General features: G+C 41.7%; 1 protein-coding gene across 3 annotated transcripts in view; it reads left to right on the top strand.

Moving 5' to 3' along the window:
• The window catches only part of TBX15 (T-box transcription factor 15), a 109,742-nt gene extending 92,988 nt beyond the window's left edge, over positions 1–16,754 (top strand). For all 3 annotated transcript variants that reach the window (XM_082369292.1, XM_082369293.1, XM_082369294.1), the window contains exons 7-8: positions 142–239; positions 14,246–16,754. In XM_082369292.1, coding sequence (XP_082225418.1) covers positions 142–239; positions 14,246–15,030 — 883 coding nt within the window. In that variant the 3' untranslated portion in view covers positions 15,031–16,754. The remainder of the gene's footprint in view (positions 1–141; positions 240–14,245) is intronic.
• Positions 16,755–18,612: the final 1,858 nt, after the last annotated feature.

Consider the following 18,612-nt stretch of genomic DNA (forward strand, 5'->3'; position numbering starts at 1 on the left):
AATTTACCCTGGTGGTGGTATCTCTCAGTGCCTATGCATATACCGCTTCTCAGACAAACCACTTCAGGATTTTTTTTTAAAAAAGTCCATGCATTTCTTGGGATTATTTACAACTTCCTTTGCTGGCTTTTCTCTGTGTAGAACCGGACTGGAAGCCATCATGGAGACTTATGCATTCTGGAGACCCCCTGTGCGCACACTCACCTTTGAAGATTTCACCACCATGCAAAAGCAGCAAGGTAAAGCCCTGGGCAAGGCCTCTGCTTTAGAGACAGCGCTGGGGAGGGAGTGGGAGCTGAACTGAATATAGCACATCTGGCCCCAAGCCAAGCCACGAGTTACACCGACTCGCCTGGAATGAAGAGAACTAGGTAGCTCCGTAAATAACCAAAGCATCACCACTTGCGCAAATAAGCAGGTTTCTGAGGCAGTGTTTCACCTGGCACCCCAAATTCTCTCTCCCTTCCCAAAAGCAAGGTTACGTAATGGTGGTGAAATGATTATTTCTATCACTAAGCATTCATGTAGCCCTTGGGATTTGGAGATCTTCATAATAATTTCATTTATTACTCATGGCAGCCTCATCGGTTTTCTTATTCTAGTTTGTAGATGAGAAACAACTTAGCTCCAGACAATGGGAATAAATCGCTCAGGTCTGACAGTGCGGAGGGAGCTGCCACAAGCCCCTCTGAATCTTGTAACTTGTGCTCTCTCCTTTTTTGCTAATGTGGCGCCACAGCCATCTCAAGTGCATGGGCGAAGTGGACTTTTTCCTTCCATTGCTGTGTGCTTTTCATCCAGTTTCTAATCTCCCTTCTCTTGCAGCTCAGGTTGGGAAGCCTGTGGCCATGTGTACAGATGGCTCATGGGCGGATTTCAACTCCTCTTCTCAGTTTAACCACTGGCTCTCCCAAGGCGCAGCACCCAAGCCCCTGGGTACCCAAGTGAAGGCTTCCCAAAAATGTCAGACACTTTGTGAGTTTTCCTCTCCACCCTCCTCTTGCCCCAGAGTGACAGTGATCAAAATTACAGATGGAGCTCCTTCTGTTCTGTCAAATGATTGCCATTAATAGAGTCCTAGTTTTTAAATTTGGGGCTTTGTGATGTAGGAGCCCCTTCTGGGACTTGATAACACATTATATTATACTCCCTTCTCAGGGAGGTTCTAGCAGTTTGCACACTAAATTCGGTTTTGTAACCTGAATTACTGAATTCCCTCAGGTTTTAAGATGGAGATGGTGATTAAAAGCAGCGGCTCTGGAGTGAGGCAACTTGGGTTAGGCTCTTATCACTGTTCTTGCCTAGCTTGGTGACCTTGGCCAAGTCCCTCATCCTTTCTGACATTTAGTTTTCTCATCTGCATAGTGGGAGAATATAATAGAATTGTTGTGAGGATTAAATGAGATAATGCATTTAAAAACACAGGAAGCCCTCAGTACATGCTAACTGTCATTATCATCACCATCATCATCACTGTCTTCATTCCCCGTACGTAACTGAGAAGAAAATGCACCAGGGACAGGAAATATTGCCGTTCTGATTAATAATTATTCACAACATGATTAGACCGTACATCTTCACAGGGATCCGGGGAGGCAAGTGATCCAGAATTTCCATCTCTTTTTTTAATAAGTGGAGGAGAAATGGAAGCCCTTCGTATGAAGCGACTTGCTCCTCATAATGCTGTGATAGAAGCAGGGTCGATATGTATTCAGGGTGTCACTGCAGCTTTGACGCCCGCGTGGCCCTTAAGAGGCAGAGATTTATGGAAGTCAGGAAATCTGGGCCTTCATCTCCGATGGCCACTAACTCTCTATATACCCTTGGCAAGTTACTTCTACTCTGAGTCCGTTTCCTCACCCCAAAGAGGGATAATTCTTTTTTGTGAAGAATTTAATATATAACATGCTTTATTTAATATATGCATCTATAAATGCATTCAATATATTTAATATATAAACATGCTTTATAAATGAAAACGTGTCATGCAAAGACACTTACTTGACCCTATTTATTTCTGAGATGGCTTCTTGCTCATCTGCCTTTGCTTTACATGTTGACTTTCCAAGCTCTAGCTAAGCAGGAGTTTGTATCACAGAGGCTGGTATGAGACAATGGGCAGGGATATTGCCAGTTCCTGAGAGCAGGCATTGGTGGCGACATTGTGTTCACTGCTGTGTCCCCAAAATCTACTCCAGGGCCTGGAACCCAGGAAGTACTTAATGAACAATGAATGAGGTCACTTGGTGGCACTGTGGCTCAGGTAGGCAGGGTCACTCTCTGATTAAATCTTGGAGCACAGCCACCTGAAATGTGCGTGGATACAGATGTGGAGTGATAGTTGTGGATGGCTACCTGCATTTCACCAGCGTGTGGACCCACTGGGCAGGTGCATGCATGGGGTAGCTACAGGGGAGACTGCATTGCTAAGGTGTGCAGCATAGCAGGTTTCATGGTGCTTCTATTGAAAATTTATTGATCTGAAGACTTATTACTGACATGTGGGAAACAATGGTTGAAGAGAAACTGAACTTTCAGACCAAAATGTCACACTTATTCACTGAGTCCCTTTTTATGCTGATGGGGGGAAATGAGTGTGGAATTATTGGATACATATGGTGGTGAAATGGGCCTAGAGGAAAAGCCAAGACTCTATTAAATAGTTTAATTGGAATACATTTTTGAACTATACACTGAACTTGATCCAGATTCTCATTATTAAAAAATATGAGGCTTGGTTTCTTGACGTTAGCAAAGGATGTAAAAGTAACAACGCCCATTCCCTCTTCCTTTAAAAACTGAGAGTTCCATTAACTCTGGACAGTATCAGTCATAAAATGAAGAAAAGAGACATAGCTATCTGCGTCGAACTGTTTTGTGTCCTAGAAGACGTAAAGAGTGGTGAGCGTCTAGTGGAAGCTTCAATGACAGACTGATTTTGTAGTAACTCCCTTTTGGTGAAGAGAGTATTGGCAGTATTGGCACCAAACCGAAGATCCAAAGTGACCAACCCACCCAGGTGTCCACATTACCTCATTGCTTCAAGCACATGAATATCTGGATGTCAAATACGTGGCCCTGGGACAGTTTTGTGTTGTTGCTGCTACTGGACACTGGATCAGCCATTCTGCTTGAGTGAAGTTCAGGGTGCTTTTTCCCTCTTGCCCTTGCTGTCATTGTAATTTCTCTTTCATTGAGACCCATCTGTTGATAAAATTTCAAGGAATGTGCTTAGGTGAATTAGCCATGGTTTTAAAACAATCCAAATCCTTCTATTTTCAAAAACATATTGAATGGATGCTCTATATAGTTGTTTTCTCTGATGGAGAAGAATGCGTGGGATTCATTATCCTCTGCCTTTAACACAAAAATAGACTGAGGCACAGAGCAGCCTAGTAACATATCTGCAGTTAAGTGGTGGCAGAACTAAGTTGAGAACTCCAAAGAGGATCTCCTGCCTTACTGGGCAGTTTCCTTTCCACCACACCTTCTTCCTTTTTACTTAACACACACACACATACACAAAATTAGCTTACTCGTCCAATTGATGGCTTAGTGTCAGCAACTTGACTGTTAACTCTAAATAGTAGGTCCATATTTCATTTTTATGAAGTCAAGTGTATGGTTTTATTTTCAGACATCTTCATTTAGAATCAGCAAGGAGTTTATACTGTTGCAGAGTCTGGAGATAGGAATTATATTTCAGGAATGGCTTTTTCCTGAACACTGCTTGTGGCAGGACAAAATGAACTAAACAAGTAAGTTATGCTGGCAGAAGTGGAGTGAGGTGACACAGACGAAGACGTAAAAAGAAATAAGAGCCAAGTTCAATCCTATTGTTCTGATGATGTCCTGATGTTGCTATGAGGTTGTTCTGATGATATATATATACAATGGAGCTATTTGTATGACCAAAACTGAGAGAGTTTTTGTGAGTGGCGTCTCCAAGTGATCTGACAACTGTTGTGAGAAAAGGAACCATCCTGGACCAGAACACCAAAGCTGATCATATGTCTCCATCTGTGGATAGGAGACCTGCCATTTACAGAAGGCCTCCCTTCTCCTCAACTGGTGGTAGACATCACTAGATTTCAACACCTTTGCATCTTTTAATGTTTGTCAGGCAGTTAAAAATTAGGATCATGAAGGTCTCTGTTGGTGTTGGGATTTTCATCAGTTTGATTTGTGTTAATTAGAGGTTGGTCAGTGAAAGACAGCAAATACTGAGCAAATTCATAGTAGTAAAAAGATTGGGAACGGAGTCTTTGAACTACTGTGTGATCATTATAATGTTTCAAAGGTAGCCAACTTATGCTGATCTCATTTATCCCTGAGACAAGGAATAATGCCTGCGAGGAGTTCTTGACAAGGAGGGGAGAGTATCTCAATTCAGTCTATTAAAGCAAATGGTTCATATTCTATTTTGGCCCGAAGTCCCTTATGCTCAATGCGTCCAAAATGGAGTCCATGATTTACCTCACAGACTTGGCGCCCTCTCCTGGGGGAAGGACGCCACTATCCATTAATCACCTTAGACGGTTCCCTCCCTCCTTACCCACCATATCCAACCTTTACCAGGTTCTTGATTCTGCCCACGTCTGTAGTCTCCCTTGCTACCACCCCACTCCAAGCCATTATCATCTCTCACCTGACTTCATTCTCGGGCTCCGCAGGGTGGTGACATAGCTACCAGCATCCCTGGCACCTGCATGTTTTTAGGCTTAAATCGGATGGGAGGGGTCATGTGCCTCTCTCTCAAGATTTCCAGCAAAATCTCACCGAGTCTCATGGACTCTAATTGGGATACCACTGAATTAATTACTGTGGCAGGAGGTGGGGATGCTGAGATTGTCCAGGCATGAGTCACATGCCTTCCCTGGGGGCACAGGTGAAGGGGTAAGAGTGGGAAAGGGGGTGTCTCTCAGTGGGAAAATGGTACTGTTGCCAGGAGAGAGGCAGATTAGTTCTAAATGACAATAACAACAGATGTAAACCGCAGCAGGGAAGGCAGTAAAACAAGTAGCAGGGGAAACAAGCAAGTTAATGGGAAGTGAAAAAGTGGGGGGTATTCCACCTAGGGAATGTGATGGGTGTGAAATAGGGCCATTGAAGAAGCAGAGAGACTCAGAACCCAGGGGACCAATGTGAAAAATGAGAATGGGTGAATATATTAAAAGCTATTCTAAAGGGAAGAGGTTTGGATCTATGCATATCTTTAAATTTTATGGAGAAGGATGCACTAGGAATCTTTCTAGGATTGAAAGCACGCAATTCCCATTAGCACTATAATGTTTCACATTTGCCTTTTGAGAAGGGTACTTATTTCAACTAAGGAGAATTCCTTAGTTGGGATGAACTGGGCTGTGATCATTAAACTTTATGGCCTCTGGGTTTATTCCCTGGGATCAGTCCATAGGGTGCTGACATTTTACCTCTTACCTGTTTGAAAGCCTTGAAGAAGGCTACTCAAGGACACACAGTGAATCAGCACTCCTCAGGGACAGATGCCATCAAGTTATATGACAGAAGAGTCTGGTTCGTGGCACCAAGTAATTACATGGAAATTTATTCTTCACTAGCCCAGATGGGGTTTTGTTTCACTGTTTTTCGATTTTTTTTTTTTTTTTTTTTTTTTTTTGGTGAGGGGGCGGAAAGCACAACAAAATCAACCCAAAAGGGAACTGTATGTGAAAGCCTCCATGTTACAGTCTGGAAGTGATCAATCTAAAGATGCAAAAGTCAGCAGGTTTGGTATTCAGAATTTTCATGGTCACATTTAATTTGTCTTCATGGTACACAAGTATATTCTAGGTTATTGTCTTCGTATGGAATCGCTGCTAAACATGTATTCTTTTTGGTCATTTTGACTGTTAGCTTTGAATATTGGAGCAAGTTAATGTTGAATATGAATTTCGGGTACCTTCTCACTTTGGGCCATGGGTAAAATAGGATGCAGGGAAGTGGGGTGGTGGAGGATTGGTCCTGAAACGCTGGAGAGTTTTCAGCTACTTAGAGCATTACATTTTAGTCACCTCTCAGATGTGGATTAAGACCTCTGAGGATAGTGGGAAAGACACCAACCTACCTGTTTGTGTTCAATTCCACTTTGCTTGATCTGATCTGAGAAGAAATGGAGACATGGGACATCTCATTTCCATCCCAGGTGGGGAGTGAAGGGGAAGGGGCCGATCATTTGGAGAGGAAACAGAGTTGGTTTAGCCTTGGGGATATGGGCCCGGTGGGTGTCCAGTGCTCCATCATTCACTGTTCTGAAGGCTCCTGTAGCCTGTTACATCCAGGCAGTTGGCTGTGACATGATGCTCCCGAGTGTGGAGAGGCTGAGATGCTCTTCTCCATGGACAGAGGCCAACACCCCACAGCCATCCCCATTAGGACCCAAATCCCCTAAGATGCCTTTCCCTTTCCTTCACTCCTTTTTCACTGATAGAAAAGAAAAGGAAACACATTTTTATGCCTGTGTGCACTTTGTAATCTGTATTATTTCATCTAATTCTCAATACATACTTACAAGGTCGATATTCAAAATTCCATTTATGTGGAGAAGCTCACTTGCTAAGGTTCCATAATCAGTAAGACAGCTGGGATTAGAACTGGGCTTGTCTGACTCTGTAGTCCACATTCATCCATTTAATGAAGTTTAAATCAAGACTCCCGGACCCAGTGAGCACAGAGGGGAATAAGGGAAAGAAGAGAAGGCCACACAGGAAAGGGAGGCCTGCTTTCCTTTGAGAGGCAGCTCTGACCCCTCTGTATCAGAGTGGCCTGGCCTCCCACTCGGCCCTGGCTCTTCTGGGATGAGAGGCCTCTACGCAGCTGTGTTGAGATGCACAGGGAGGGCAGCCTGCCTCCTTCTGCTTATTTAGCACTTGGCCGGCGCTCCCAATCTTGTTTAACAGCTGACAAGCTGTTAGATCATAAGAGAGTAAAGACTTCTCAGTATCTCGGTTTGCTTCTCTGCAAAACGAGTCTTCTCTCTCTGTGTGGACTTTGAAAAATGGCTGTTATCTGTACTGGGTATTTTTACGTGCATAAGAGCATTTCTTCAAAGGGAATGGAAGCCATGTGACCTTCTTTTGGGCAGGCTTGCTCTGCCTCTTCAAACACTAGCTTGTATGGGCACTCTCTCCCCCTGAAGCTCAGCAGGCCACCAAGTCTCATTTCCAGTGAGTGTCATTTGAAAGCCAAAGCAAGCTGACTACAAACTTTTTAACATGTGCCTCTCATCTGCTCAGCAGAAATCCCTGTAACTTGTTAATAGTTCCCGTCTTATTTTTTTCTAGTGAAACCAATTGAGGCCTTAAATCAGTACCATTCGTTCCATCTTGGGCCATCCGAGAAAACCATTTAGGGTTGTAAAAAGTCATCTGCTCCATCTTGCACTTCCTGCTGCAGGGCTAGGGCTCGGGCCTGATGGAGCATACCTATAACGGGACAGTACAGCCTGCTGAACGGGGGGTCTCCTCCAGGACCACATAAACACCAGATCTGGGAGGGCAAGGACGGACTTTCAAAGGGAGGAGACCAGATACACATCCCATAAAACACAAATCTCTTTACAGCTGGAGTTGAGTTTCTCTATTTGTACCATAGCACTTATTTCACTGAAGTGCCTGGCATTTAGGGTGGAAGAGGGAGAAAATGCATAGGACGCCTCAAAGAGGAACCCCATGCCGGCAGAAAATGAATCCCTGAGCTTCACATAAGTCACCGTAGGCTAGGCTGTTCAGTGGTACAAAAACAAGAAGTGTGTTTTTCCTCATCCTTCCTAGCTTTCCCCTTCAAGAACTTCCTCATGCTTAAATGATTCCTTGGAAAGTACTTGTTACTGGCCATTCACACTTTAGCAGAAATTTAATCCTCAGACATAAATTCTGAAAAGGACAGAAACTGAAGCCTATCAGTTCGAGCCCTTGTTTCACAGATGAGGAGATTTAAGACGTAGCCTGCCTTGCCTGTGGTCAGGAGCTGTATGGAGGCCAGTGAACCTAGAATCAGGCTTGATGCCCTTCCTTCCATGGTCAGGCTTACTTCTCCAATGGTATTTACAATGTTGGCCTTATCTCAATTTGTGGAATAAAAATCTTTTTACTTCTCTTAAGGGAATTTAAGATATAAACAAGAAACAGAGAAGGAGAATTTCCTGAAATGATTCTAAAATCAGGAGCTGTTTATATCTAAATCCAGTTCTACCTTGGAAGTTCATTGCGGAAATTCTTTTGACCAAGCAAGAAATGATATTGGTTGGGCTTTGTAAAAAAAATTAACTCTGAAAAAAACCATTAACAAGAGCTAAATTTGTATTTCTACAGCCAAAATTGCTACAATATCTGTGGAGGTAGGCTAAGTTGTTTTTTTTTTTTTTAATCAGTCATCAATTTTATACACATCACTGTATACATGTCAGTCCCAATCACCCAATTCAGCACACCACCATCCCCACCCCACGGCAGTTTTCCCCCCTTGGTGTCCATACGTTTGTTCTCTACATCTGTGTCTCAACTTCTACCCTGCAACCCGGTTCATCTGTACCATTTTTCCAGGTTCCACATACATATGTTAATATACGATATTTGTTTTTCTCTTTCTGACTTACTTCACTCTGTATGACAGTCTCTAGATCCATCCACGTCTCAACCAGAGACTCAATTTCGTTCCTTTTTATGGCTGAGTAATATTCCATTGTATATATGTACCACAACTTCTTTATCCATTCGTCTTGTCAATGGGCATTTAGGTTGCTTCCATGACCTGGCTATTGTAAACAGTGCTGCAATGAACATTGGGGTGCATGTGTCTTTTTGAATTATGGTTTTCTCTGGGTATATGCCCAGTAGTGGGATTGCTGGGTCATATGGTAATTCTATTTTTAGTTTTTTAAGGAACCTCAATATTGTTCTGCATAGTGGCTGTATCAATTTACATTCCGACCAACAATGCAAGAGGGTTCCCTTTTCTCCACACCCTCTCCAGCATTTGTTGTTTGTAGATTTTCTGATGATGCCCATTCTAACTGGTGTGAGGTGATACCTCATTGTAGTTTTGATTTGCATTTCTCTAATAATTAGGGATGTTGAGCATCTTTTCACGTGCTTCGTGGCCGTCTGTATGTCTTCTTTGGAGAAATGTCTATTTAGGTCTTCTGCCCATTTTTGGATTGGGTTGTTTGTTTCTTTAATATTGAGCTGAATGAGCGGTTTATATATTTTGGAGGTTAATCCTTTGTCCGTTGATTCGTTTGCAAATATTTTCTCCCATTCTGAGGGTTGTCTTTTCGTCTTGTTTATGGTTTCCTTTGCTGTGCAAAAGCTTTGAAGTTTCATTAGGTCCCATTTGTTTATTTTTGGTTTTATTTCCATTACTCTAGGAGATGGATCAAAAAAGATCTTGCTGTGATTTATGTCAAAGAGTGTTCTTCCTATGTTTTCCTCTAAGAGTTTGATAGTGTCCAGTCTTACATTTAGGTCTCGAATCCATTTTAAGTTTATTTTTGTGTATGGTGTTAGGGAGTGTCCTAATTTCATTCTTTTACATGTAGCTGTCCAGTTTTCCCAGCACCACTTATTGAAGAGACTGTCTTTTCTCCATTGTATATCTTTGCCTCCTTTGTCATAGATTAGTTGACCATAGGTGCGTGGGTTTATCTATGGGCTTTCTATCTTGTTCCATTGATCTATGTTTCTGTTTTTGTGCCAGTACCATATTGTCTTGATTACTGTAGCTTTGTAGTATAGTCTGAAGTCAGGGAGTCTGATTCCTCCAGCTCCGTTTTTTTCCCTCAAGACTGCTTTGGCTATTCAGGGTCTTTTGTGTCTCCATACAAATTTTAAGATGATTTGTTCTAGTTCCATAAAAAATGCCATTGGTAATTTGATAGGGATTGCATTGAATCTGTGGATTGCTTTGGGTAGTAGAGTCATTTTCACAATATTGATTCTTCCAATCCAAGAACATGGTATATCTCTCCATCTGTTGGTATCATCTTTAATTTCTTTCATCAGTGTCTTATAGTTTTCTGCATACAGGTCTTTTGTCTCCCTAGGTAGGTTTATTCCTAGGTATTTTATTCTTTTTGTTGCAATGGTAAATGGGAGTGTTTCCATAATTTCTCTTTCAGATTTTTCATCATTAGTGTATAGGAATGCAAGAGATTTCTGTGCATTAATTTTGTATCCTGCAACTTTACCAAATTCATTAATTAGCTCTAGTAGTTTTCTGGTGGCAGTTTTAGGATTCTCTATGTATAGGATCATGTCATCTGCAAACAGTGACAGTTTTACTTCTTCTTTTCCAATTTGTATTCCTTTTATTTCTTTTTCTTCTCTGATTGCCATGGCTAGGACTTCCAAAACTATGTTGAATAATAGTGGTGAGAGTGGACATCCTTGTCTCATTCCTGATCTTAGAGGAAATGCTTTCAGTTTTTCACCATTGAGAATGATGTTTGCTGTGGGTTTGTCATATATGGCCTTTATTATGTTGAGGTAGGTTCCCTCTATGCCCACTTTCTGGAGAGTTTTTATCATAAATGGGTGTTGAATTTTGTCAAAAGCTTTTTCTGCATCTATTGAGATGATCATATGGTTTTTCTCCTTCAATTTGTTAATATGGTGTATCACATTGATTGATTTGCATATACTGAAGAATCCTTGCATCCCTGGGATAAATCCCACTTGATCATGGTGTATGATCCTTTTAATGTGTTGTTGGATTCTGTTTGCTAGCATTTTGTTGAGGAGTTTTGCATCTATGTTCATTAGTGATATTGGTCTGTAATTTTCTTTTTTTGTAGTATCTTTGTCTGGTTTTGGTATCAGGGTGATGGTGGCCTCATAGAATGAGTTTGGGAGTGTTCCTTCCTCTGCAATTTTTTGGAAGACTTTGAGAAGGATGGGTGTTAGCTCTTCTCTAAATGTTTCATAGAATTCCCCTGTGAAGCCATCTGGTCCTGGACTTTTGTTTGCTGGAAGATTTTTAATCACAGTTTCAATTTCATTACTTGTGATTGGTCTGTTCGTATTTTCTGTTTCTTCCTGGTTCAGTCTTGGAAGGTTATACCTTGCTAAGAATTTGTCCATTTCTTCCAGGTTGTCCATTTTATTGGCATAGAGTTGCTTGTAGTAGTCTCTTAGGATGCTTTGTATTTCTGTGGTGTCTGTTGTAACTTCTCCTTTTTCAGTTCTGATTTTATTGATTTGAGTCCTCTCCCTCTTTTTCTTGATGAGTCTGGCTAATGGCTTATCAATTTTATTTACCTTCTCAAAGAACCAGCTTTTAGTTTTATTGACCTTTGCTATTGTTTTCTTTGTTTCTATTTCATTTATTTCTGCTCTGATCTTTATGATTTCTTTCCTTCTGCTAACTTTGGATTTTGTTTGTTCTTCTTTCTCTAGTTTCTTTAGGTGTAAGGTTAGATTGTTTACTTGAGATTTTTCTTGTTTCTTTAGGTAAGTTTGTATAGCTATAAACTTCCCTCTTAGATCTGCTTTTGCTGCATCCCATAGGTTTTGGCTCATCGTGTTTTCATTGTCATTTGTCTCTAGGTATTTTTTGATTTCCTCTTTGATTTCTTCAGTGATCTCTTGGTTATTTAGTAACGTATTGTTTAGTCTCCATGTGTTTGTGTTTTTTACGTTCTTTTCCCTGTAATTCATTTCTAATCTCATAGCGTTGTGGTCAGAAAAGATGCTTGATATGATTTCAATTTTCTTAAATTTACTGAGGCTTGATTTGTGACCCAAGGTGTGATCTATCCTGGAGAATGTTCTGTGCACACTTGAGAAGAAAGTGTAATCTGCTGTTTTTGGATGGAATGTCCTATAAATATCAATTAAATCTATCTGGTCTATTGTGTCACTTAAAGCTTGCGTTTCCTTATTTATTTTCATTTTGGATGATCTGTCCATTGGTGTAAGTGAGGTGTTAAAGTCCCCCACTATTATTGTGTTACTGTCGATTTCCTCTTTTACAGCTGTTAGCAGTTGCCTTACATATTGAGGTGCTCCTATGTTGGGTGCATATATATTTATAATTGTTATATCTTCTTCTTGGATTGATCCCTTGATCGTTATGTAGTGTCCTTCCTTGTCTCTTGTAACATTCTTTATTTTAAAGTCCATTTTATCTGATATGAGTATAGCTATTCCAGCTTTCTTTTGATTTCCATTTGCATGGATTACCTTTTTCCATTCCCTCACTTTCAGTCTGTATGTGTCCCTAGGTCTAAAGTGGGTCTCTTGTAGACAGCATATAGATGGGTCTTATTTTTGTATCCATTCAGCAATCCTGTGTCTTTTGGTTGGAGCATTTAATCCATTCACGTTTAAGGTAATTATCGATATGTATGTTCCTATGACCATTTTCTTAATTGGTTTAGGTTTGTTTTTGTAGGTCCTTTTCTTCTCTTGTGTTTCCCACTTAGAGAAGTTCCTTTAGCATTTGTTGTAGAGCTGGTTTGGTGGTGCTGAATTCTCTTAGCTTTTGCTTGTCTCTAAAGCTTTTGATTTCTCCATCGACTCTAAATGAGATCCTTGCCGGGTAGAGTGATCTTGGTTGTAGGTTCTTCCCTTTCATCATTTTAAGTATATCATGCCACTCCCTTCTGGCTTGTAGAGTTTCTGCTGAGAAACCAGCTGTTAACCTTATGGGAGTTCCTTTGTATGTTATTTGTCATTTTTCCCTTGCTGCTTTCAATAATTTTTCTTTGTCTTTAATTTTTGACAGTTTGATTACTATGTGTCTTGGCCTGTTTCTCCTTGGGTTTATCCTGTATGGGACTCTCTGCACTTCCTGGACTTGTGTGGCTATTTCCTTTCCCATGTTAGGGAAATTTTTGACTATAATCTCTTCAAATATTTTCTCTGGTCCTTTCTCTCTCTCTTCTCCTTCTGGGACCCCTATAATGCGAATGTTGTTGTGTTTGATGTTATCCCAGAGGTCTCTTAGTCTGTCTTCATTTCTTTTCATTCTTTTTTCTTTAGTCTGTTCCACAGCAGTGAATTCCACCATTCTGTCTTCCAGGTCACTTATCCGTTCTTCTGCCTCAGTTATTCTGCTATTGATTCCTTCTAGTGTAGTTTTCATTTCAGTTATTGTATTGGTCATCTCTGTTTGTTTGTTCTTTAATTCTTCTAGGTCTTTGTTAATCATTTCTTGCATCCTCTCGATCTTTGCCTCCATTCTTATTCCGAGGTCCTGGATCACCTTCACTATCATTATTCTGAATTCTTTTTCTGGAAGGTTGCCTATCTCCACTTCATTTAGTTGTTTTTCTGGGTTTTTTTCTTGTTCCTTCATCTGGTATATAGCCCTCTGCGTTTTCATCTTGTCTATCTTTCTGTGAATCTGTTTTTTTTTTTTTTTTTCCTGTGCTAAAAATTAGCTTTGGGTTTCTCTTTGAGGTATCTGACTCTCAGCTTGCACATCTGGACCTTCCTCTCTGGTACACTGTGGATGGTTTCTTTGTACCCCTATATTTCTGGAATCCTGCTGATTTTCTTCACATTTTTTCCTCACTGTTAAAAACCTTATTCCTGCTCCCTTCTACTTAAAAGGAGCAGCCTTTTACCCTTGTAGAGCAGCTCATGTTCTAGGACCCCCGCATGAGTTGTGGATGACCTAAAGGATAACATGCTCCTTGAGAATCACAGCTCTCAACAATTCTGGGAAAGTCCCAACCTTGCCCTGATAGAGAAATTCCATCATGGGAGCTTCGCTATGGAAGACAAAGTAGCTGCCCATTCTGGAATTCACATGAAAGGTCCAGTAACCCTGACACTCACCACTGCCTTCAACTTCCAGTAGATGAGACAGGAAGTGGGTGTAGCACTGCTGCTCCGCAGCCCAGTAAAGGCGAGGCTTGGAAAGGTCATTTTTGACCTTCTTAAATTACCTGAGAACACATTTGAAGTAGACTGGGTTAAACTGGCCCTCTGTCTGTCGGTGCATCAGCCACCAACCCAGTTCTAATTTCCCCAGGTTATTAGAACAACTCTCTCAAATACAAGTTCAGGTATTTTAGGAGATAAAAGGGACCCGGACATCCTCTAACCAAAGAGTGGTCCCTGGACCAGCTGCCTCAGTATCATCTGAGAACTTGTTGCAAATTCTCGGACCCTGTCCTAGACCTACAGAATTAGAAACTCTGGGGTAGAATCAGCGATCTGTGTTTTAACAAGCCCTTCAGGTGATTCTCATGTCTCAACGGTATTTATGTTTTATTTTTCAGGAGGCAGTACAGGCACTTCCCCAACCACCTCCAGCACTGGGACACCATCCCCTTCAGCTTCTTCTCATCTTTTATCTCCATCCTGTTCTCCTCCAACATTTCATCTGGCCCCCAACACTTTCAACGTGGGCTGCCGAGAGAGCCAGCTGTGTAACCTAAACCTCTCTGATTATCCACCGTGTGCCCGAAGCAACATGGCTGCCTTGCAGAGCTACCCAGGGCTGAGTGACAGTGGCTACAACAGGCTCCAGAGTGGCACTGCTTCAGCCCCTCAGCCCTCCGAAACCTTCATGCCCCAGAGGACTCCATCCCTGATCTCAGGAATACCGACTCCTTCCTCGTTGCCTAGCAACAGCAAGATGGAAGCCTACGGTGGCCAGCTGGGGTCCTTCCCCACTTCCCAGTTTCAGTATGTCATGCAGGCAGGCAATGCAGCCTCCAGCTCCTCATCACCACACATGTTTGGGGGCAGCCACATGCAGCAGAGCTCCTACAATGCCTTCTCTCTCCACAACCCTTATAATCTATATGGATACAATTTCCCCACTTCCCCAAGGCTAGCTGCAAGCCCAGAAAAACTGAGCACCTCTCAAAGCACTTTACTCTGTTCTTCTCCTTCCAATGGGGCCTTTGGAGAGAGGCAGTACCTGCCTACAGGAATGGAGCATGGCATGCACATGATTAGCCCCTCAGCCAATAATCAGCAGGCGACTAACACCTGTGATGGCCGGCAGTATGGGGCGGTCCCAGGCTCCTCCTCCCAGATGTCCGTTCACATGGTTTAGTGGCCAGTCCTAGCACCACGGAGCCTACAGCAGCCAAGGCCCCAGAGTCTCCATGGGCAGATCCTCCTCTTTGGGAGCCCAACGCCTTTGAAAAACAGGAACTGTGTATTATTATTATTATTTTTTTACTGGAGGAGGAAAGCACATACCCAAGAACAAGAGACATTTAAGCCACTGAAGGATACTTGTGGTGGAATCATCTGACTCAGTGGCCATTCTCCTGCCTTCCCAAATCTTAGCTTTATAAAGCATCGTCTCTCCAGAGTGGCCTTTGAAGAAACTGAATAATCATTTTATAATAATGTTAAGGGAGATGCTAGCATGTAGCAGTCATGAAAATTACCCACACACAAATACAGGTCTATACATACATACATACACACATACATATGTGCATGCATGCATACACACATACATATATATTCATACACAAACTCATCCATACACAAACATACATGCACACTGACTCGAAACTGGGTGAACTCTGTGGAGGGAAGCCCAGCATGGGTGCTTTCACCAAAAATTTGTCTATGTACAACAGTAGATGGACTGAGCCAGCAGTAGCTGCCAACGTTTCTCCTCTGCAGCTTACCCTGTTTCTGGAATGAACCGTGTATCCTGGAACCCCTTCCAGTCAATGACGGTGGAAAGACATCAGTACTACAACTGGACTGGGTTTCCTGAAAAAGATTGCTTTTGAACATTGGCTCTCTTCCATTGGTGTGCTGTCATTGATGTTCCCAGTGGTGCCCGTGAAAAGAGGGAGTAAGAGCAGATGAAAAAGAGAGAGAGAAAGGAGAACGAACAGAGACCAAGAGAGAGGTGGAGAGCAAGACTGAATGATGAAGTGAGAGCAATGATAAGAGTTTTAATTCACCAAGGAAATGTGGTTTGGGTTTGTTTCTCCCCCCCCCCCCCCCCCCCCAGGTTATGGAAAGAACCATGAAGTCATTGAGGAGTAAACCTCTCTGGGACACTGTGCATGGTCAGGGCACTGGTGAGAAGCACCGGGGCAAGGAATGCGTCTTCATCCCACAGTTCTGACCATTGTGATCCAGAAGAGAGGGGCGCCACACAGGAAGTGCCGATTCCAGAGCATGCAGCCTGGCAGGGGAAAGGAAATAGAAGGAGTGTGAGGAAGGAAGAGTTTTATCATCCCGACAGATGATACCAAGAACAGAGGTGACAAATGGAGGTCTGGCCTTCCGAATGCCAGGTCCAGATGCCTGACCTGGATCACCTGCCCATCGCCCCTGAGGCAGGAGGAGTCCTGTCATGTTCCAGAGAATTGCAGATGGGTCTTCTATATCCTTCCACCTGCCCTTAGATCGCCATTTTTTTTTTTTTAATCAAATAGTTCATTGCAATTTTGAAGTTTTGGATTTTTTCCTTCATCTTTCCCTTCCCCTTCAAATCCTTTAATGATAAGAAAACAAGTGAAGTTTGGTACAAGCTAAACTTTTTAAGTGGTGTGGAAATGCAAGTAATACCAAGTAAAAGAATACAGATATTATTAAGATTTTTGGTTTTGAGGTGTTGTAGATAAATGTATTTATGTGCCTAGTGGGGAATCCAGCATTATGAATATTAAAAAAAGGGGGCAATAAAAAGGGTATGTAAAATATGTATGAAGAAAAGGTGTATAAAAATTTGCCCTTATGCACGGAACTCTGTTTCTAAGTGCCAAGCACAGAAAGCCGCTAAATAAAATCTTTGCAATTGTTTTCTGTGTGTTCGTTCCTATGGAAAAAGCAAGCAGCAGCCGATGCCTTTACATTGTGCTTTACATTGTGCACTCTCATCTCTACTATGTAACATGATCTTTATTCAGAACACATGAAGTATATATTATCGTCCTCATGTTGTGATTAGTTACTAAGCTCCAGAGGGACTGAGTGAATTATCCAGGTCCACACAGCCAGTCAGAGAGGGAACTAGGACTTGAAACCAGGTGTGACTCTAGTGGGATACTTTCATGTTAGCTGCCCACTTTCATGTTAGCTGCAAAAACCTGTGAGTCTAATAGCAATCCTCATTGTCTCTAAGTGCCAGATATCATACCATGTGTCTTTCGTGAATCCTCCCACAATTCTGCAGTAGGTATTATTTTTATTATCATTTTATAGATTTGGAAACCAACTTTAAAAAGGTAAAGTAATTGACCAAGGCCCTCAGGTAGCAAGTGATTGAGCTGGCAATTTGACTTTAGGGTCTGTGTTATTAGCATTATGCCTTTCTGCTGGAGCCCCAGCAGTCTCAGGATGCCCGTGGACCATCAAGAAAGAATTCTAAGGGGTTGGGGCAAAAGTGTCTCTGAGGCTGGGTTGGGACCTCAGATTAGGATGTTTAATCATAAATATATACTCTCCCCCTTGAATGTGCCACCCAGCGCAGGAGGAGTGATTTTGAGTTGTCATGCATCAAATGATGACTTATAAGAGACTAATAAAGTGCCCAGGGCTATTCCACTTGTAAGCATTTTCACAGTGGTTGGGCAGGACGTATTGTTTTGCAAATGGGAGACTAGGATTATAAAATCTGGGACCTGTCTATACATAAATGTGGCTGGGAAGCAGCAGAGCCAGGACTTAAAATCTCCTGCTCTTACACCTGCCTCAGACTGTTTCCCAGTGGGCAGTTACACTGGAGGCCCACTGACCCATTTCACCAGGGCTTGATTTGGGGGAGGTGAGGCTGCTGGACCTTCATACTCTCACTGGAAATGGAGCTTGGGTTGGGAAAGCAAAAACTTTAACTAGTCATTGCTTTGGTTTTATGAATAACTTCAAAGAGTGGCATGCCAGTTAATTCCATTAGCCATCAGATCGTTGCTAAAATAGCCAGGACAGTAGCTGATTGAGTATCTTCATGGATTGTAAACTCTCTGGGCGACATCTCAAAACTTAAAACGACCCTGCTATTTGAAAACCTTGCAGTCAACGCTTCGCTTCATAATGGTAGACCGAGACCAACTACATATGAAGCTTATTGTTATTTCTTACTGATTTAGCAGCATACCAAATATTGTTCACTGGTCTACCAGTGTTTGAGGTTTTAGCTAATAGATAAGCATGCTATGTTGAGCAGCAAACTCGACACAGAACCTCCATATTTTCATTTAATAGTAATAATAATAATTTCTTATTTATTATTTCCTATTAAAGAGCAATAATCATTGAAGAGTTTTAAGTATAGATAATTTCTATAATTTGGATGAATTAGAACAATCTAAGTTGGTTACATTTGAATTGTAGCATACATTTTTATCTGCAACTGAGAAAGGAATAAAAATATTTATTTTAACACAAACTGGATAAAGAATTGTTAAGAATATACTCTACCCAATTATCTTTAATGAAATGGTGAAATTTTATTTCAATTGGCACAGTGATTGCATACAAAGGGCTATTGAAAGATTATTCTTCTCTGAGTTAAGATGCTCATGTTTTTGAGGAAAGGCTGTCTTGTTCCCCTTTGATCCTCAAGGCCCCAATATGAATCCTAATACACAGTCATTCTTACTGTTGAATTTGTCGGCCAAACCCACTTTTCAAGGATAGTGCAAAATGGTTACATGGCCGA

This window comes from Balaenoptera borealis (genome assembly GCF_965194805.1).
Source record: "Balaenoptera borealis genome assembly, chromosome: 1".
NCBI lineage: Eukaryota > Metazoa > Chordata > Mammalia > Artiodactyla > Balaenopteridae > Balaenoptera > Balaenoptera borealis.